The sequence below is a fragment of the Alosa alosa genome, chromosome 24 (assembly GCF_017589495.1).
Source record: "Alosa alosa isolate M-15738 ecotype Scorff River chromosome 24, AALO_Geno_1.1, whole genome shotgun sequence".
Classification (NCBI taxonomy): Eukaryota; Metazoa; Chordata; class Actinopteri; order Clupeiformes; family Clupeidae; genus Alosa; species Alosa alosa.
In genome coordinates this window covers 11,542,829-11,565,328 of record NC_063212.1, presented here as the reverse complement: position 1 = coordinate 11,565,328, position 22,500 = coordinate 11,542,829, and the positions used below count along the sequence as shown (strand labels likewise).

General features: G+C 43.2%; 1 protein-coding gene across 6 annotated transcripts in view; it reads left to right on the top strand.

Annotated features, from left to right (window-relative positions):
• The window catches only part of mctp1a (multiple C2 domains, transmembrane 1a), a 166,242-nt gene that overhangs the window by 106,829 nt on the left and 36,913 nt on the right, over window positions 1-22,500 (top strand). For all 6 annotated transcript variants that reach the window (XM_048237048.1, XM_048237044.1, XM_048237045.1 and 3 more), the window contains 6 exons: window positions 248-341; window positions 9,233-9,335; window positions 10,215-10,317; window positions 10,891-10,992; window positions 11,624-11,698; window positions 13,947-14,066. In XM_048237048.1, the coding sequence (XP_048093005.1) occupies window positions 248-341; window positions 9,233-9,335; window positions 10,215-10,317; window positions 10,891-10,992; window positions 11,624-11,698; window positions 13,947-14,066 (597 nt within the window). The remainder of the gene's footprint in view (window positions 1-247; window positions 342-9,232; window positions 9,336-10,214; window positions 10,318-10,890; window positions 10,993-11,623; window positions 11,699-13,946; window positions 14,067-22,500) is intronic.

Genomic DNA, 22,500 nt, shown 5'->3' with positions numbered 1-22,500 from the left:
CACACACACACACACACACACACACACACATTCCAAGTAAATGTCCTTTTTGTGACCAGTAAAATCATTTTAAAATATGGGGCAAGAGTAAGTATTGTTCATAGGATGACAATGTTTGTGATGTGTGTGGGTAAGTGTACAGTTGCTTTATCTGGTTTGTAATGCAACAACTTGGACATTTCCTCAAACCTGCTTGTTCGTGTGGATCCTCTGAAACAGCCCCCCTCCTCTGTCTCCCCTCACACAGAGCCTTCTCAAGTCCTTCCACAACATCAAGGACGTGGGGGTCGTCCAGGTGAAGGTCATCCGTGCCGAGGGACTCATGGCCGCCGACGTCACCGGTAAGGACACCCTGGTCAAGCTCATGTCCCTTGTCCACAGAGATGTATGTCAATTTCTCCCTGAATAAAAAACGGTTGATGATGATGATGTATGAGCCTAATGCGTTGAGAATGATAAGGTTCTATCTGACATTTTTGTCAACATTTTAGTTATTGACATATTCTTAGTCTGTGACAGCTTCATAAATTGAGATGAGGTGTTTTGTGAAGTTGTATACATTTTTGGACACTATATCTAAAGAGGCTTGTTCCACTTCACATCACATCGATATAACTCTCAAGTCAAGTCAAGTCAACTTTGTCAACTATTTATATAGCACATTTCATACACAGAGGTCATTCAATGTGCTTTACATAAACAAAAGCAAACAGGAATAGCTGGTAAAAGCATAGAAGGACAATAGTCAAAGCATAGTTTAAAAAGTAAAGAATAATAATAAAATAATAATAAGAAGAAGATAACATAAAACACACACACAAACAAAAGTTTGAAGCTCAATATCTAAGAACTACTTAGAATGTAGATAGAACCGTAGAGGTGCCCTTTGACCTCATCAGTCCAAGGGGACACATGGTGACTTCACACAGTTCAGTCCAAACACATCTCTCTCTCTCTCTCTGGTGTGCAGCAGAGCGGAGCGACTCCCTCGACTGATGAGAAACACGTCTAGCGCAATAAAAGTGTTTAAATGGTCAGATCTGAGAGTGGACGATGGGCGTACCCTCTGTCTGCTCCGAGCACTTTTTACATTTTACACGCTGCGTTCCTTCCATGATGTCTGAGATGCACTTTGTTCTCGTTGCGCGTATCACGGATCTGAGAGGCACAGGCTGGAGATACTCTCCTTTTTCTTAAATGGATTTCAGATTTCAGATTTCATTTATTGGTTTGACAGGGCAGAAAGATTAGAAAAGCGTACTGTAGTGTTTTTACAGTCCTGAATTTAGTCAAACAACAAAAATAAAACTGATAATTAAGGGCATATACAGTATATTATATTTTATAGCAGTTAGCAGCTAGTGCTGGGAAGAGATATTAAATGGCCTGTTATGAAGGAGTCTGCTGTTGAGGCCCTCAGTGTTTGAAACAAAATGGCACAGCCTCGTTTAAAACTCGGCACTGTTTTTACTCTTCTCTCCATTCGTATCTTTCCCAACTTTTAATTGGGCCTACTGCGGACAGACCCATTTTGGCCCCCCCCAAAAAAAAAAACCATGTGGTACCCAAAAAGAAAGAAGAAAAAAAAAAAAACGAGACCGCAAACACACACACACAGAGATGTTTGTCCTTATTTGCGTGCGGCAGGAGGGGGACGTAGCCTACATTAGCAGCTCTGTCCCCGGGTCATTCGCTTTCTTCCTGAGCGCTAATATCAAACCCGCCATGCGGGGAGGTGTAAGGGGACGCAGGCAGAAGACACGGCTCTGAATTTGTTTTTCAGAAAGACAGAGGAGAGCAATGAAAAGAGGAGCTCTCACTCCATGGGATAGCCGATGACCTGATTGCAAAAGTCATTTCTCAGTTCTTCCACATACATTCCACTGTGTTTTGTGCTTATTTAAATCCCAGGAGTTCTTAGTGTATAACAACTTTGCTGCCATGGCCACCATTGTACAATGACAAATATATAGGTTGTGTACCCCCTCAAACATACACACACACACACACACACACACACACACACACACACACACACACACACACACACACACACACACAAACACCCTCAGGCAATCTGAACTAAAAGGGTGTTAATTATAGAGTAATGCAGCAGAAAGCAGAACTTATAGTAAAGTGGACCAGAGGACACAAACCTACTGTTATGCCACACACACACACACACACACACACACACACACACACACACACACACACACACACTCCCTTCATGCATTCACACTCATGCATTTTTGCTGTATTTTGTATTTAATTGTCATTCTCAATGCATTCTGCATGACTTGTTTACATTGTTAGTGGTGATGCTGATATGGGTGATAATGAGGGTGATGTGGATGATTGTAGATTATTGGCCGAAGAATGCAAGTTCTGTCTCTTATGTGTCAATGAATCTTTCATCTCTGCTCTAAAGGGGTGTAGGGCTTGTGTGGTTTTGACAACACGGTATGGAGATAAGAGGTGTGCTGCATAGCAGCCCTGACAGTAATTGCTGTAGACATGAAGAGGTACAGTTATATGAGAGAGAGAGAGAGAGAGAAATGGTGGTAATGAAAGTCTGATTGGAGAGACTGAGTCTCCTTTTTTGAAGGATCTATCCTTCTGCTTACCAATAAGAGAGCTTGGTTGTATGCTCACATAGCCTTTAATGAAGATGTGCTATATTGGCAATCTCTCTCTCTCACACACACACACACACACACACACACACACACACACTCCCTCCCCCCCTGGCTCTTGTCAGATGGTCTGGCGCATTACGTTGACCTTGCGCGGTGGTCTGGTGTTCCCCCGGGAGACTGGTCGCCCCATGGACTTTGATTTCACACCGGTCCCTGCGCCAGCCAGCGCCGCACAGCACAAAGATGGCCCCATCTCCCTCCCCTGGTCTCCCTCGCCCACACCCATGGCCCAGTCCCTTTCTCTCTCTCCCTCTCTCTCCCTCCCTCTCTCTCTATCTCTCTCTATCCCTCCCTCTTTCCCTCTCCCTGCCCCGGCGGTCGCGGTGCAAGCCGGCGCGCTACAAGGCCACGGGCCACGCTACAATGCCTCAGCTAATAAAGAGCTCACATGCTCAAAGTCCAGCTCCCACAGACAGGAGAGAGAGAGAGAGAGAGAGAGAGAGAGAGAGAGAGAGAGAGAGAGAGAGAGAGAGAGAGAGAGAGAGAGAGAGAGAGAGAGAGAGAGAGAGAGAATGGAGGGGGAGAGAAAGTGAGCAAGAGAGAAGGGAGCTAGAGGAGGGGTGGTGTAGGAAAGGAGGAGGTAGAGAGAAAGAGAGAGTGTGTGAGTGTGATTGTTTTTTTCACACATTTTTATAATAGCCACCCTCTCTACTGTAAGCCTGAGCTCACACTTTTGTTCGCCTGCCCCCCTTCCCCCTTCTCTCCCTCTCTCTCCCCTCTCTCCCTCCCTCTCTCTCCCTCTCTCCCTTCCTCTCTCTCTTTCTCTCAGTGTAATTAATTGAGGCGTTTATGTGAAGTAGCAGCACTCCAGGCCTGGAGAGTAAATGGGAGCGCTGTGTAAAAGCAGCACTTGAGGAGAGGAGAGGAGGGGGTGGGAGTGGTTGGGGGGGTCCTCACCCCTTTCAGCGGGGTGAGGTGCTGCGTCGCCTCTCTTGGGTCCAAACACGGACCAGTGGCGGTGGTGGTGTGGGGGGTGGTGGGGAGTGGGAGTGGATGAGACCGCACTACTAATGGAGTCGGCCTAAAACAAACTCACACTCTCATCTGGATCAACAGCGTAGTCTAAGCACTGAGGGCGAGAGGGGACAAAAAAGACAGGCGATTAGGAGATTGGCTGGCTGGGCACAGCGATGAAGGGCCTCATATTAAGTATCCCAAAGTACTACACAGGAGTGTGAAAACCATACAAACACATGGGAATGATCACTTAAAAAATGAATAACACATTATCTCTTACGTAAAATGTGTGATAGCAATGGTTATAGGACAGTAGATGGGGGAAATAAGCACTGAGTCAGTTTGAAACTATTTAGGCTGAATTATATTCAATAAAGGATTTCGAGTGAAGATTTTTATGTGTAGTTTTATAATGGTAGCAGTTCCACATCTGTTCATTCAGGATGTTGTTGTGAGAGCTTTTCAACCCATAGATAGGTATTAGAGATATAATGCTCCCACGACCAGTTTCCTGCTGGAGCCAGATATACAGTATTTAAAAAAAAAAAAAAATGTCCGAGCAGCCGGCCTGCTGGTCAGAAGAGGCGGGGGGAGAGTGCCGGGGTCGGACACACACCTGGAGCCTCAAAGTTCCAGTTACCGCCGGCCGTGAAATCCGCTCAGACAGCTGCCTCATAAACAGGGTCAGGGGCCGTCGCCGGTGACAACCACTTGTCACGGGCAGAACTTTAGCGCATTACCCAGCCGAGGACGAGCGCTACCTTTTCTGCAGGTTCCCCCTAAACCCCCCACCCCCCTCCGCTGCAATTTACATAAAAGCCCGCGGGCACAGCTGCGCTGATTTCTCCCCGCGCCAACTCCTCCACGCTTGGCTTCGAGGGCAGCGTCGGACACCAAAGCAGCCCTTGCACGTTATAGACAAGGGCATGCATGTTTTTCATTTGCGCACAATTTCACATAGTGTTTTGCTCAGACCGTATCAACCTGTCGAGATCATATGCATCAGGCGGAAAACAGCACAAATATTAAAATGGCATGTTCCACATATAGAGTAATTATACAGACAAAGAAGGAAGCACCACTTTTGTTAAAGTTTCTTAATTAGATTGGCCCTAAATAATAAAAGAAAATATACATAAATAAATGTACAAATAAACACATTTTCTTTTTTTATTAAACAGCCATTTAGTATTAATATTATATATAGGAATAACTTCCACAATAGTCAGTTTCTTCAGTGAATTATGTTAAAATAATTGTAAATATTTTTTCATCTTATACCATATAGAGAAATTGGTAACACTTTCTATGAAGGTTGTATTTATAACGCCCTATGAATGCATTCATATTGTTTTATAAGGTGTCTATAAAGCATTGTAATGCTTAATTCTACTGTAGTCCTATATATCTATAGCTATAAGTATATGTAATAAAGTTATAATAATTTATACATCTCCCTACAGCACACAATTATAAACAGCTATGCAATATCATAAGTGTTATTTGTCAGCTCTAAGTAAAGTGACAAGAATATGACCCTATCATTAACAGATATAAGTTCACTGAGTAATTAAAGGGTGCAATGAACTAAGTACCGAGTCTGCCATCTTTACTCCATATGCACAATATTATAAATTACTATGTTAATGTCATAGGTGTTATTTGTCAGCTTTAGGTAAAGTAGAGCAAATGAGGTATTGTTATAAATATATATAAGATCATTATAAACAAATATGAGGCAAAATGAAATGAGAGCCCAACACACATAATTATCAATGCTCTGAGCACATTACACAAACACAAGTGGCACGGCATGGTCCTATATTTTGTGGTGGTGGTTATTTTTGGAATAAAACTCACAATGCCACTGAAATTTATCTTATGAAAGATCGTTCGAATCAAAATAGACCTTTGGTTTAAATAAAAATAAAGTGAACTAAATGCATTCCTTTTGTCTTTATGTCCAGGCTCTCATTTCATTGTGCCTCATATTTACTTATAATGAATGATCTTATATCTATTTATAACAACACCTCATTTGCTCTACTTTACCTAAAGCTGACAAATAACACCTATGACATTAACATAGTAATTATAATATTATATATTGGGTAAAGATGGCCTCTTAGTTCATTGCACCCTTTCATTATTCAGTGAACTTATATCTGTTAATAATAAGGTCATATTCTTGTCACTTTTCTTAAAGTGACAGCTATGCAAACACTTTACTATTGCATAGCTGTTCATAATTGTGCTGTAGGAGATGTATAAATTATTATAACTTTTATTACATATACACCTGCTATAGATATATAGGACGACAGTAGAAGTCAAAACTCTTTTATGCATCACTATACATATTTAGCAGAGAGAAGTAGTTATGATGCATCATAAACCGGACAAAGTGAGTTAGGCAGATCTTGACATATTTATAATGCATTATTCAGATTAAAATGATAATCATTCATAAATGGTTGTCATAATGCATCATTGTGAATATATAGATGGTAATAATAGAGCCGTTACAATGCTTTATAGACACCTTATAAAACATTATGAATGCATTCATATTGTTTATAAGGTGTCTATAAGCATTGTAATGCTTAATTCTATAATAGTCCTATATATCTATAGCTATAAGTATATGTAATAAAGTTATAATAATTTATACATCTCCCTACAGCACACAATTATAAAACAGCTATGCAATATCGTAAGTGTTATTTGTCGGCTCTAAAGTGAAATTGACAAGAATATGACCCTATCATTGGCAACGAATATAAGTTCACTACAATTAATTAAAGTTGCAATGAACTAAGTACCGAGTCTGCCATCTTTTCTCCATATGCACAATATTATAAATTACTATGTTAATGTCATAGATGTTATTTGTCAGCTTTAGGTAAAATAGAGCAAATGAGGTATTGTTATAAATATACTCATTATAAGATAAAAATGAAAAACAAATATGAGGCAAAATGAAATTTAGTTCAGCCTTAAACAACACACATAATTATCAATGCTCTGAGCACATTACACAAACACAAGTGGCACGGCATGGTCCTATATTTTGTGGTGGTGGTTATTTTGGAATAAAACTCACAATGCCACTGAAATTTATCTTATGAAAGATGGATTCAATCAAAATAGACCTTTGGTTTAAATAAAAAAATAAAGTGAACTAAATGCATTCCCTTTTGTCTTTATGTCCAGGCTCTCATTTTCATTGTGCCTCATATTTATATAATGATCTTATATCTATTTATAACAACACCTCATTTGCTCTACTTTACCTAAAACTGATAAACACCTATGACATTAACCTATGACATTAACATAGTAATTTATATTGTGCATATGGGTAAAGATGGGTCAGACTCGGTCACTTTCTTAGTTCATTGCACCCTTTAATTACTATAGATGAATTAATTAATTAATTTATTAAAATGATAATTATTCATAAATAGTTGTCATAATGCATCATTGTGAATATATATAGATGGTAATAATGAGCGTTACAATGCTTTATAGACACCTTATAAAACATTATGAATGCATTCATAGGGCGTTATAAATACAACCTTCATAGAAAGTGTTACCGAGAAATTCTCTTACGCATTAATCTCAACTGACGAAATAAGTAGATACGTTAATGTTGATGTTAATTAGTTGTCAAAAAACACATTTCAGTTGACCGGCGACAGTATTGATGCCGCGCCAGGCTCGGAGTAATGACATGCACTTCTGGATTGAATATCAATATGAACTTAAAGGCGAGCCAGCCGAGTCGATATGCCAGTGAAATGGATATGGCCTGTGACAGCCAAGTCTCACCATTGATCCTAGTGACATTTATTTAGCACATCAACTTAAATGTCCTGCCCTTGTCTTAACATTTTGATAAACTCAAAGAAAACAGTGACACTTGTATTCGCGGATGGGGGAATTTATATATGCAATCCATTGTGTGACTCTCTGTCTGAAAGGAAAGGTTTCTTGTTTTGTTTTTTCGTGACGCACACATGCACGTGAGTATGCACACACACACACACACACACACATACACACACACACTCTCACTCTCTTACACACGCTTGGTTCTTGGTTTGCGATTCATAAGTAATATGTCTTGTTTTGCAATCTGACCCAGCTTTTAAAAAACATGTTCTTAAACAAACAATAAAAGTGCTCCCAAATGTTTTGTTAAAAGTTAACATCAAAGCAGAAATTAAGAGTTTGTAGTTTGTTAGGGAGAAGCAGGACTCTACTCCATTTACAAAGAGTAGGCATTAACATGAGTATTTAAATAGCACGTTTCAAACGCAAAATATATAGGCCATCATATTTTATAACATGTCTCTGGAGTTGCCTTCATACTGTACGTTTTTTGTCCACATATTCAAAGTATGTTAAGTTTTAAAAAAAAACAATTTCATTACTTTTTGATTTCTGCATTGTTTATTTTGTTTGTAAATACCGGTGGCTTTGAAACATAATTGTGCCATGAATTTAAAAATGTTTGAAAAGAATAAAATACATACAAAATACATACCGGAACTGATTTTGATGACTTTTACTTGTTTTTAGATCTCTGACAAGTTGATATTTATTGGTCAAAAAATTTAAAAAATTATTGTTTTCCTTAGACACATTCCCAGTCTTAGGCGTAGTAGGACATAATCTCACAAAGCTCTTCTGCTTTTATCTATGTGTGCGTGTGTGTGTGTGTGTGTGTGTGTGTGTGTGTGTGTATACAATGACCGAAAGTTGAGCCTTCACCTCTGCTGCCTTTCATTTTCTCCACTTGTGACTTGCATGGCCTTTCCCTGGGGCGGGCTGGCATCTGCATGGGGCCGCCCAGCCATCTTCTGGCGGTGGACGGTATGTGTGTGTGTGTGTGTGTGTGTGTGTGTGTGTGTGTGTGTGTGGGTGGATGAGAGATGTCCTCCGGTGAGCCCCCTTGGGGAGCCCTAAGCAGAGGGAGTCGGGCGGCAGGCGGACGGACGACTGCGCCGATCTGCAGCTGAAGTGCTTATCTCCCCCCATGTCTGTGGCCCGTGGAGGCGCGGAGGAGCGGGGAGGCCACCACACCATACGGAGGGGTGGAGGTGGTGTTGGGGTGTGGGGTGGGGGAGAGGTGCGGGTGCGGGGGCGTTGAATATATCAAATCATTATGGGAATGATAAATCGTGGCTTAACCTCTCGTGCGGTGAGGGGCCGCAGCGCTGGGGCTGTAATGGGCACCCAGGGGGCAGCCGGGCGCTCACCTTTATCAAAGTAGGCGGCCGCCTGCAGATGTGTGTGTGTGTGTGTGTGTGTGTGTGTGTGTGTGTCGTGTCGTGTCTTGTCGCGCTGCGTCGCCGGCAGTCTGGGCCACCACCGCTGGATTAGTCGAGGTAAATAACGCCAGGGTGTGTGATAACGGCGGGGGAAAAGGTTTCACTGCGTTTTATCTCACCATGTCTCTCCTCTTGTCCTCCACTCTTCCCTCCCCCACTCCCTCTCTCTCTCTCTCTTTTCTCTCTCTCTCTCTCTATGTGTGTCTCTATCCCCCTCTCTTCACCCTCTCCTCCCAGGGAAGAGTGACCCTTTCTGTGTGGTGGAGCTTAGTAATGACCGGCTGCAGACGCACACTGTCTACAAGAACCTCAACCCGGAGTGGAACAAGGTCTTCACCTTGTGAGTTTCATGTGCATAGGCAAGCACATTCATACGCTACACTCCATTTCATCGCTATTATTTTGGTATTTTCACTTGATGTGCGCTACTTATTGGACTTAAGTAAGTACAGATAAATTGCAAGTCTTCAGATTTACACAGTAGTTAGAAATATTTTATCAGTAATATCCAAATGTCCAAAATTCTAGAATAAAATTGAATACAATTGCATATTATGCCATGCAATAATATTATTAAGCGCACATTTTAAATAGTGTCCTGTCACCGAAAAACCTCAACTCTAATATTGTAGTTACCATTTGCAGTATATCCATTATATCCATATATTTATACATTTGCTACAGATGTTTGTGTCGGTTTTGCTTTTATGTACTATGTAGTATTAATTCAACATTTTTCTGAAAGGTTGTGATAAAACATAACCGTAGTGTGATAAAACATAACGAGTGTAGATTTAAAAACATACAGTATAAGGTATGTTTTGTAGTGCGATGTTCCTCTGTTGAGCTTGCATTGTGAACTCTTACCAAGAGGAGAGTAATCTAGTCTCCCTGGCAGCACCCCTCTCTTTAAGAATAACCTCATTTCTTTTCATCTGACTTCCTGTCTTTAGCCTACTTTTCCAAGATGGCATTTCAAAGGCAGAATCCACAGTGTTGCTTTTTTTAAAACCCTGCTGCCAACGCCAAAAAACGTTGGTCGCTGAGGCCTCAAATAAATCACTTTTTTTTTCATTGTCATGACTTGGGGAGAGAAATCAGAGATATTAATATCAGTCATTGACTTCCTTTTTTGCCTGTCTCGCTCTCATTTTCACCAACCCTCTGCCTGGACCACCACCCACCCCCAAACCCCCGACACACACACACACACACACAGCAACGTGAAAGACATCCACTCTGTGCTGGAGGTCACCGTTTACGACGAGGATCGGGACCGGAGCGCCGACTTCCTGGGCAAAGTGGCCATTCCACTGCTAAACGTGAGTTCTCATCGCATTCCCCGCTTTCCCCCCTCAGCCACAGAGGAGTGAAAAATAACTCCCCTGTCTGTCTGTGTGTGACGGGAGACAAAAATGAAATAATAAACCTGGAGAGAACACACACATACACACACACACACACACACAGACCCGAAAAAAAAAACAAAAAAAAAAACAAACCTGTGAAGTGTCTTGTGTAGATTTTCTATAATGGTCTTGTTAAAGAAAGACACTCAAGGGGGAAAAATAGAGAAGAGTTTTAGGATACTGAGACAAGAGAGAGAGAGAGAGAGAGTGATAGAGAGGCAGAGGAAATGATAGAGTGAGAGAGTGTGAGAAAAGATGGAGGGAAAAATGGAGGGATTCTCACGTCGTCTTCCCGGCACAGATTCCCCAGGATAGTTAATTTCTCTCTGACAGTGGTCTCTCCGTAATGAACAGGTACTTGTCAGAGTTGCCACAGTTGTTTTGGGCTGGCCTGTCAGCCGCAGCAGCTTGAGGTCAAAGGTCGGGAGGGGGGAGTGTATTCAACTGGGGATTGGAGACAGACGTCTGTCATGTCTGTGCCCGCAGATTCACAACGGCGAGAGGAAAGCTTACGCCTTGAAAAGCAAGGAGCTGACAGGGCCAACAAAGGGGGTCATCTTTCTGGAAATAGACGTGATCTATAATGCCGTAAGTCCCTTTCTCTCTCTCCCCTCTTCTTTTTTCCCTCCTTTTCTTGTGTGTGTTGTTTTTTTCTTCCTTTTCTCTCAATGTTTGTTCTCTTCATCATCATTAGTTTCTTTTATTTATTATTTCTTTGTATCACCCACTTCGCGTTTTCTGTCCCTAATTGCTGAGGCTTCCACAATGGCGTGTGTGTGTATGTTTGTGTGTGTGTGTGTATGTGTATGTGTGTGTGTGTGTGTGTGTGTGTGTGTGTGTGTGTGTTGTGTGTGTGTGTGTGTGTGTGTGTGTGTGTGTGTGTGTGTGTGTATGTGTATGTGTGTGTGTGTGTGTGTGTGTGTATGTGTATGTGTATGTGTGTGTGTGTGTGTGTGTGTGTGTGTGTGTGTGTGTGTGTGTGTGTGTGTGCATTCGTCAAGCAAGTCTGTCGCTGCGCATGTGTTTGTCCTGTCCGCCATTTTAGCTCCCCGACTGTTCTACTGTGCAGCAAGCCGGGGAGGGTTTGCTGCTGGAAACCCCTTGCATCAGGATTTCCAAATAAAAAGCAGGGTAGAGAATTTTGCATGCTGACAGCCTGCGAAGCTGATAACATCCCAGCTGCTCCTTCACTTAACTCTCTCCTTTTGCCCATCGACAGATAAAAGCCGGGATGCAAACACTAGTGCCCATTGAGCAGAAGTACATTGAAGAGGAGCCCAGAGTCTCCAAACAGGTACCATGGGAGATGGTGCCAAGGGTCACCCTCTCCAACTTTAGCCTCCATTTTCCTGACGCTGTGCGGCGCTTCGACGGTTTTGCTTTTAAATGTGCACCTGTAGCAGTAGAAGTGTTTGAAAACAGGCAGCACTTGGCACATTCACGCTCACTTTTGCATGCACACACACACACACACACACACACACACACACACACACACACACACACACACACACACACACACACACACATGCTGAATAGAAATGTCAAGCTGTCAAGTCTGGGAGCGCATAAGTAGATTGGTCATCCTTAGTTGGCCCTGGGTGGCACTGCGGTGGCAGAACCCCTCATTGTCATCGACCCCAATACCCCCCCCACACACACACACACACACACACCAACCCTCCGTCACCCCAGACCTCCAGCTCTACAAAGGCCCCTCACTCAGCCCCCCCACCCCCACCCCCCAAACCCAGTGTGTCAGGCAGGCAAGTGTGTCCTGGCCCTAACCCTCTCTGCCCCCTCAGTCCTTTGGTTCTGGCTGGGAGGACGAGATGCAAACTCAGCACTTTCGTCTGCCACAGCTCCCACTAACAACACACACACACACACACACACACACACACACACACCAGTCTCAGTCCGTCCTCCCACACACTGACACGTCTGTTCTCCTGCACACTCACACAGAGACATATATGCTTTTGGTGTGTGTGTGTGTGCCAGGCTACATCTTTGCCAAACAACAGGGAAAGCTATGTTTTTAATCTATATTTTTATTTTTAAGTCTGTATATCTCATGATACACTTAACAATTTTAAACACAGCACACCTTGACTGACTAATTGATTGAATTAATGATTGGTTTAAAGATTATTATTCATTATCATAAGATAAAAACCCTATTAGGCAAGAGCTCCCTCAGACATGAACTTAAAAACCGGCATTAAAGAATTGGTTAAATCTAAATTCGTTGGAGCGGTCATTTCCCCTCACCTGTCACCTGCTTACCTCAGTTGCCATGGTGCTGCTTGCTGTCCACGAGCCCCTTACGGAGAGAAAGAGGGGACGCCTGGTGCCTGCAGTGGAGGATAATGTGTGCATTTACCATGATCAAAGCACTGACAAATTTAAAGGCCAATTTGGGAGTTGGGGCTGTTTCATCTCCACGTCGCTACTAGGGGACTGCTGTCATTGGCAGTTCACTCTTGTCATTTGAATTATAAATTAGATTGTTTTTTCTTGTGTTGGTGTTGCGCGCAGCACACACACACACACACACACACACACACACACACACACACAAAGATAGCACAAGCAATGCAACCCGTGGTGCCCCATGAGTGCCACTAGAACCATTTCACCACAGAATGGGGCCACTGCCTCTCCGATCCTCAGACGACACTGTCCCTCGCCTCACACCGTCCTGTCTTTGTTTCCTCCTCTGTGTTTTTTTTAGTATGTGTGTATGTGTGTGCGTGTGTGTGTGTGTGTGTGGGGGGGTTATTCCCAAACATCCTTTCCAAGCTCCTGCATCGCCCATACCATGCAGCTTTTAAAACAACAGTCATTTATTTAGCACGGTTTCAAGGCAGCCCCCATGTGTTCCTCAGAGCAGGCTTTGTGATATAGACTCACACAAACGCACCTAAAGACCTCGTCGGACCCTCCCATTGGTGAATTCTTCCCCTCTACCAACTTCGTGGCTCATCACCATGACAACTGCTGGCGAAGCTTAATGACCGCTCTATGAAGCAATGATATCAGTGTGACAAAAGACATGACGGCTACAAAGACAGACTTTATTCCAATATGGAGCGGTAATTATTATAAGTTGTACAATTTTTAAAATGGCTTATTGCTCCTTTTGGACACAAAAAGACTGCAAATAAAATCTAATGACAATTGAATGTCAAAGTTGTGTGGCTGGTTTATGGTCTATGAACATCACTACAGTAAAGCACTTTAACTTCACTATGGCATTAAATCAGGGGTACATAATGCAAAATGCCTGCTATATGAAGTCATTTCAATACTGTAGAGATAGTTCCTATATTCTTTGAGACTTTATGAATGCAATATGAAGACTCGCTTAGACAGGTTCACACACTGTATGCCTACTTGTAAACATATGTGAAGCACAATTATAGTGCGTGGGACAGCATCATTTACGAGTATGAATCCGTAATGTTGTTAGGGGTACAGTACATGTAGGCCTTTGTGTTTTGCGCTGACTGACCCGCGACTGTGCTGCTCTCGTCCAGCTCCTGCTTCAGAACTTTAACCGTGTCCGGCGCTGCATCATGGTGCTCATCAATGCTGGCTGCTACATCAACAGCTGCTTCGAGTGGGAGTCTCCCCAGAGGAGCATCTGTGCCTTTGTGGTAAGAGAGGGTGATCAACCCTGTAACCAAAGCATTCACATTAAATACACGTGCACACACACACACACACACACACACACACACACACACACACACACATACCACACACACACACACACACACACACACACACCACACACACAGATATGGGGATATATACAATGATGAAATATATAGATGGAATGACACAAACATGCACACAACTGTATTATTAATTATGAATACCATGTTGCGTGCACACACTAGTCCTATAAAGACTCATGCACACAGGCATAGTCATATGCACACACACATTCACATGCACTTCTCTGTAAGAATGCACAGTGTTCTCAGTGTATCTGCGTAGGTGCATTCAGACGTCTGAATCCCCCGTCAGCCTCTCCTCTCATCCCGGCGTGTCCTTCGTCCCTCCCCAGCCGCTGTAGCCGTTGCTTGTCAGGTGCGCTAGGCATCAAACGGTGTGTGTGTGTGTGTGTGGGGGGGGCACAGCGTGCATAATTGGCCCAGGCAAACGTGTGCCCTTGTCAGAGCTGCCTCCTCTCCCCCTAAGCCCCTCAGTAATGTCAAGCAGGAAGCTAACGTGCTAATCCCACCCCGTGATGCTACATATGTCGTCCCTCGCCTCGTCCCTGTACGGCGTCGCAGCACGACCAGCTCGCCTCGTCTCGCCCGGGCTCTGCCAGCCGGCAGCCGCCCGACTTGTCACCACAGCGACCATTAACATTTTAGTGTTTGACACATTCTTCATTTGTGTCTGGCACGGCTGGCGTGAGTGTAGGTCATTGCGGGGAAGGCAGGGAGGGAAATGGTATTGATCAGTTAACATTTCCTACCTCCTGCTATCACACCCCCCCCACCACCACCACCACCACCTAGGCTAGGCCAGGCCGTGGCAAAGAATTAATGAAAATGTCACCAAAGCAGAATGAGTGACAAGGGAGAATATATATATATATATATATATATATATATATATATATATATATATATATATATATATATATATATATATATATATATATATATATATATATGTATATATATCATAAATAAATTATATAAATATATAATGCATTGGTTGATATTTTTCTTCATATCTTTGTTTTATTGGATTTGCTAGTTTGATAATTTTCCTTCACATGTGCTTTTTCTTGTTACACATGTAAAGTGCACATCAGTAGATTTTTTGGGTGTTAATGGTTTACTCCATCATAGCAGCCAATTATGTTAAAATGAATTTAGGCCAGTTCATACATGCTTCTTTGTCACTGGTGGTTCTGTTATTGTTGTTATGTAATACGTGTGAGTGACTGTGTACACTTGGTGTTGCAAGTGTTCCACTAGTGTGTCAGGTGCAGTGTACCTGCGAAGAAGGGCCTTTGGCCTCTGTTGAGACCACTCAGGTTGGAGCAGGTACTCTTTCCACTTTAGCAGAGATGCTTTGTTTTGCACTGTCCTTCCAGCAAGCATAGCACTCTTTTGCATCTCTCTCTCTCTCTCTCTCTCTGTCTTCCTCTTTCTCTCTTTCACACTGTCTTTTTCTGTTGCATCCGTCTCTCTCTCTCTCTCTCTCTCTCTCTCGTACCATTTTTCTTTCTTTCTTTCTTTCTTTCACGCTGTTTTTCTCTCTTTCTCTCTCCTTCTCTCTCCATCCCTCATTTACTTCTTGTATTGCTGTGAGAGGTTTCATAATCATGACGCTCATTTTCTTAGTATTCTTTTTATAGTCAGCCAAGGTGAAGCATTGCCAAAGTGCTTCTGTAGGACTCCTGTTGTTTTCTCCCCCCTGTTACCGTGGACCTGCCACTGAAGTCACACATTCCTTGTGAGATTTTAGGGTGACAAATTTGTGTGTGTGTGTGTGTGTGTGTGTGTGTGTGTGGTGTGTGTGTGTGTGTGTAGAGAGAGAGATAAAAAAGAGACAGAGAGACAGAGAAGAAGACAGAGTTCAAAAGTTCCTCTGGAAGGTTGGCTGGTGTAAAGAGACCGCTAACATGGCAGATGCTAAAACGCTAAATAGCAGTAGAGCGGCGTGGGACTGGAGAGAGTGCATCGCCTCATTTATCTTGTGCCGTTATTTTTTTCCCTCACACGGGCTGTTTGCCCTTCTTTGCGGCGTATTGTGATGATATTTCCATGATATTTTAGGATTAAGCGTTTATACTTGAAAATGTGCCCTCTCAGCAGTCCAAGGGAATTTATCACTCTCCTTGACTAAACTTCTGTTTTTTTTCTCCACCTGCTCTCTTTTACTCCACCTTCTCCCTTTCTCCTTTCCCACCTATATATCTCTGACTCACCAAATAGGTTAAAAAGTTAAAATGTCTAAATACATTGTTTAGCTTCCTCCCATCAAGAAGACTAACTTTTGATGAGGTGGGATTCTAGTTAGTGCTTCCATGTGTGTGTGTGTGTGTGTGTGTGTGTGTGTGTGTGTGTGTGTGCGTGTGTCTGTGTTTCAGGGACGTGGGTCCTTTCAATTTCCTAGTTTCCTTGAGTGCACACTGTTTGGACTTGAGTTGAAGTGTCACACAAAATACTCTTTTTTATACTATTATTTTTGTTTTGTTTTGTTGCTGTGGCTGAACCATGGTCTTGGGTTGTCCTTAACACTCCTGCCTTCTTTGTGAGTCAGGAGCCCTTAAAGAGGAAGCCTGAGCGAGGGATATGGAGGGACAGCCAAGGAATGATGGAATGATGGAGGTAGACACATCTGACAGAGATGTGGAGAGGAATGTGGAGAATGAGAGAGAGAAGGGGAGGGGGAGAAAAGGAGAGTCAGAGAGATGCACAAAATGGAAAAAGAGAGAGAGAGAGAGAGAGAGAGATGCAGAAAGTGAGAACAAGAGAAGATGCTAGTGCTCCCAGAGGGCACGAGACTTACCTGACTCTTCCCCCAAAACAAATTTGCTGTAACTTTATCTCCAATTGGGGCTTGAATTGGGAGCAAATAGTGAGGGCATTGTCTGGGTTATGTTGAGTGGGGTGGGGGTGGGGGCACTAGGGGAGAGGCCTGTGGTTGGGGGTAGGATGGAGGTGGCTGTGGATGTGGTGGCGGCAGTGGGGAAGTGATAGCGGAGCCTCTATATGGGCCAGGGGAGAGGGAGTGCTCTTATCGCCAGGAGAGCACAGACAAGGCAGCGGCTTCGCCAGGAAACTGGAGCACCCCCTCGCCTGCTTTGCATTTAGATAAAAAGAACAACGCGACAACACATTAAAAAAAGGCCCAATACTGTCACTTAGGGGGCGAAGGAGGGTGTGAGTGTGTGTGTATGTGTGTGTGTGTGTGTCGTGTGTCGTGTGTGTGTGTGTGTGTGTGTGTGTCTTGAGTGTGTATGTGTGTGGGTGTGTGAGTGTCATGGACACGGACACATGTCTAAGATCACACAAGCATCGCTGACATATTAAGGTAAACAACATAATTTATTCATGTACTTAAGGGATATCAACTTATAGTATGAATAATATAGAATCATATGGAATAAAGGGAAGATATCAAATCACCTATCATTGATATGAATATTAGTATCACTTTATCTCTTAAGAAACTTAAAAGGATCCATTTACATGTATTAGTGAGTATAGAGAATCTCTGAGGCATGGAGAAAAGATAAGGCCAGTCGGTCAGTGGCTGTGGCCGGCGTTAAGGTCAGCACTGGCCACTGTGTGGTATTTAGTGATAGTGTTTAGGTAGTACCGTGCGCCACCTGCAGGTGGCACTGCAGCCCCACTGAACGAGAGCACCCTGCTCTATCAGGAGCAATGGGAGACTGAGGACATGGACCAGGCAGAGGGAGAGAGTAAATCAATCTATTTCTATTATCAAACTCCTTAACATAGTGTTGTGTTGTTTGCATATGCTTTTGGAACATGCCAGCCTTTACACTGGCACGACAGAGATGGCTGTAATAATAATGTTTCTCCCCGTTTTTTATTTTATTTTTTTTTATTCATTTCTGAAGGGGCTTTATAGCAGAGAGAGAGGAACAGAGCAAACCTTGAATGCGCTTACAGCCAAACAAAGTCTCTAAGTGCTCAGTTCTGACTGCCAAACACAAAGTGCCAAACTTATTTATGCCATTGGTTGCCAAACTGCAGTTCTCTTAAAATGTTTTGTGTGAAACACTAAAACCGTTGGCAGCTCCAGATTATGTCCTACTGATGTACTTGTGTTTAGTGACTTTAATCAATCTGCTCATTAACTAAGTGAAATCACATCAATACGTTAAAATACAAAGTTAATTTTGAGGAGTTTTCTGAAAATATATAATCATTTCTGGGAAGCAAAACTGTGAGAAAATGTTCTCTAATCCTCTGTTGCAGTCTTTGGGTTGAGTTGTGAAGAAGGGAGATTATTCAAAAGCCAATCTGTGGTTTTCACTCGTTTGCCTTTTATATAGAAACATATAAATGTATATAAATATCTCACTTATCTTAATTTTTGATAAATTTTACGATATTATCTGTTGTGATGTAATGCTCAAATTAAACAATAAAAAATAGGAGCACAGAAATGATCTAGATTACACTTTTTACTTCAGGAGTAATATGCACAGAGCAGTAGCTGAGTGGTAACATTGATGTTGAAAGAAGCCAAAAAGCCAGATTAATAATTTTAGACCTTTGTTATAGAATAAAAAAACTTGGCTCATGAAAAACTATCAGGAATCTGTGCTGAAGTTGAAGTTGCCATCCTAGTGTGTGTGTGTGTGTGTGTGTGTGTGTGTGTGTGTGTGTGTGTGTGTGTGTGTGTGTGTCGCAGTGCTCTGTGTGGGTGTTAGGAGTGTGTGTGTCCACAGTGTGCTTTGAGTGTGTGTGTGTGAGGAGGAGATGGAGTGTGGAACAGACTGGGTAATTGATCGGCGCACCTCCACAAAGACTGTACTGTGTGCCAGGAGCATTGTCACTAGCTGGATGCACTCTAACAAAGCCCACAGTTACTGAGACGCGCAGATTCCATTTCATTTTCCCCTTTGCCTTCTCTCCTCCTCTCTTTCCTTTGCCTTCTCTCTTCCCCTCTTTCCTTTGCCTTCTCTCTTCCCCTCTTTCCTTTGCCTTCTCTCCTCCCCTCTTTCTTTCTCACCTTTCATTTTCTCTTTTTCTTTGACCTCTTCCTTTCCTTCTATCTTTCTGCATTTCTATCTCTCTTTCTCCCATATTTTCTTTCTTTCTTTCTCTCTCTATTTCTTTCTTTCTATCCTTTCCTTTCCCTGCCTGCTTGTCCATGCTCCTTTGTCTTGTCACCATTTATCAATCTCCTTCTTTCGCCCTCGTTTTCTCTCTTTTTTTTTGCTCAGTACTTCATTCAGGTTGTTTTTTATCCAGCGCTCAGGTGCCCTTTCTCACTCTCACTCTCTCTCTCTCTTTCTCTCTCTTTCTCTCTCTTTCTCTCTCTCCCTCTGAGTGGAGGCGTGGTGGGGGTGAGGTGCTCTCGCAGTGGGGCAGCGATGGGGGTGAGCCGGTCACCCAGTAGGGCAGTAATTCCGGGGTGAAGCCCGGGTGAATCCGCTCCACTCCCGGTGCCCTGGCGGTAGGGGCAGTGTTGCCGGCCCCTTCTACCCCTGCGCCTTTCATCCCGCGGTACCTCACCTCCTCTGGCCCGCGGGTGTCTGCTTGCCTCCGCCTGTCAATCACCCACTCGCCTGCCCCCGGGCCAGAACAATGAGATGTTGTGGTTGGTTTTAGGGGTAGGGTGTGTGTGTGTGTGTGTGTGTGTGTGTGTGTGTGTGGTGGGGGACAGTCAACCTCGGACCACAGGTTAAATAACCACAGGCTCCTCTCAAGAGCAAGTGAAGCTGAGTAGAGGGGACTCTCTGTTGGCTCTCTGGTCTGGTAAAAGAAGGAAGAGAAAGAAGTGATGTTTTCCATCACCGCTCCCTCTGACTGTTGTGCGTCGTCGACGGCGATGCTTTATGTTTGCCAGGAGTTTATTTGGCATTTTTACAGCTGATCGCTCGGCAGCATTTGTCTGGTTCTATTATTTTAGAGGGAACTCATATCTCTTTTCCTTGTAATAATTTTGTAGCTCTGTATTTTTTTTCTCCCTTTTGTTCTGCATTGACGGCCCTCAATAAAACATTGGACTGCTGTCTGCTGCCTAAAATTGAAGTTCCTCCTGAATTATATATCATTAGAGCCAAGTTTTTATTGCACTTATTTTTATAGCAGGTGCAACATGAATTAAAGCGGTTTAAATTGTGTTTAGGGGAGGCCAAAGCAGTACATATTAACAATGAGGAAATGCTGAGTGCAGAGGTAGGGTTGCAGAAAGATATTGAAGTTGGATGTCAGGTGTGTGTGTGTGTGTGTGTGTGTGTGTGTGTGTGTGTGTGTGTGTGTGTGTGTGTGTGTGTGTCTGTTTGTTTTTGTGTGTGCTGTTGTGGACTCCAGGTTTGTGTGTGTGCACACAAAATGGGGGAGTGTTTACGGACAAACTGCTGAATTATTGAAGATAAAATTTTCCTGTTCCCTAAACAGCTCTTTATTACGAAGAAAACTCTAATCTGTTGTTTTCCGTCGCTGCCGTGGCAACCGACCAGCCTTGGACAGACCCATTAGAATGAAATATTCTGCCCTGAGCGATATGCAAATGCTCCAGCCAACTCATTTGTAATGTATAATTTATACTCGCTTTTGTTTATGTACACACCGATATCTATTTTTTAATTTTGTATGAGTCCAAGGCCCAGTACTGGGCCAAGGATTGTAGAATAGGAATTTATATGCAGGAGTTGAACCTTCACCCTGTCTCAGTCCACACAACATAATCAACAAAAAAACCTTCAGGACCAAGTGTGTGTCATGAGACAGCTTGCCGAGAATGGTTTGCGAAAGGTCCAGAGCGAAGCTGTCGGAGTTGCTTTCCAAACTTCTTTAGCTTAAATGAAAATAATGAAATAAAATTTAAATGAGCGTGAACTGGCAAAAACAAAAGCCGGTTCAGTTACTCCATGCCCATGTATTAGTATGTGTGTGTGTGTGTGTGTGTGTGTGTGTGTGTGTGTGTGTGTGTGTTTAAGTTTAGTCCAAGCTTTGGGTTGCAGGAAGGTAATGGATCGAAGCAATAGAATGTAAACAATGGACATCTAACTCAGGACACACCTGACCTGTTCTATCCCCTAGGACCCCACTGATGAAACTGATTAGAGCTCTGTAGGTGTGTGTCTCTCTCTCTCTCTCTCTCTCTCTCTCTCTGTGTGTGTGTGTGTGTGTGTGTGTGTGTGTGTGTGTGTGTGTGTGTGTGTGTGTGCATGCGAGACAGAGAGAGCCTGCATGTGTGTGTTTTAGAAACTTTATTCATAATGTTCATAATGCCTACTGAGAAATCCCAAGCTTTTACAGTTCTGTCAGGAGTTCAATTATATCTAATTCCTCCTCGCAGGTAACCGTCTCAGCTGGATACTATGCTCATTTTGATAGCTGAAAACTTCACTATTATTTCAGTGAATGAAGTTATCACACCTTTTCAGTGCTTTTATATTCTTCCATAAATGTGTTCAGGGTTGCTATAATTAATGTGAAAACATCAAGGCTACACCTGAGTATCAGCAGTATTTCCCTCTATTAGAATGGAAATAGACAGTATTTGTATTGGTGGATATCAGCATTTCTCTTACTTTTAACATAAAAAAAAATCATGACTGTATTTTTATGCAGCAATTAAGCAGAATGAATCTTTATTTACAGTTTAGTTTTTTTTTATCCACTATGGATTTTTAGATTCATATATTTTTCCACATTGTGGAGATCTATTTCCACATTATTAAGTCTTAGTTTATACTTTCCAGATTTACCTCCACAGAATTTATATTAATAGTAAAAGTAGTGCAAATCACTGAAAAACATGAAATTAGTTTCTCTCTGTTTCCGTATTGCCGTTTGCGAACTGGCCGTACCTGCTGTCTGCAACTCTCCCATGAAAGAGAAAAAGGCTCTTCGCCCCCACCCACCCCTCCTAACTCTCTCCATCTGTGAACAGGCTTGCATGGCTGAGGGCTTTGTGGCAGGATTCTGCGGGGTTAGGGGTGGCAGGGTCGGCGGGTGAGACTGCTGAGATGGGAGGCTAGGGATGGTGGGTGTGTGTGTGTGTGTGTGTGTGTGTGTGTGTGTGTGTGTGTGTGTGTGAATGTGTCTGTGTGTGTGTGTGTGTGTGTGTGTGTGTCTGTGTGTGTGTGTGTGTGTGTGTGTGTGTGTGTGTGTGGGGATGAAGAGAGCATAGGATAGAGGGGGGAAGCTCTGACAGTTTAGCCACGGCGGCCATTTGGGAGCTGGGAAGAGGATGACCCGGGCTCTTGGAGCGGCGGCGGCTGGCCTCGGAGCTTCAGAGTGGAGCGCAGGGGACGCTGGGGGCATGTGAGCCCGCTCTCCAGAGGGGCCGAGAGGGGGCCGGAGGTGGCCACACACAGCAGCCATTACCAGAGCGTAGCATAGCACT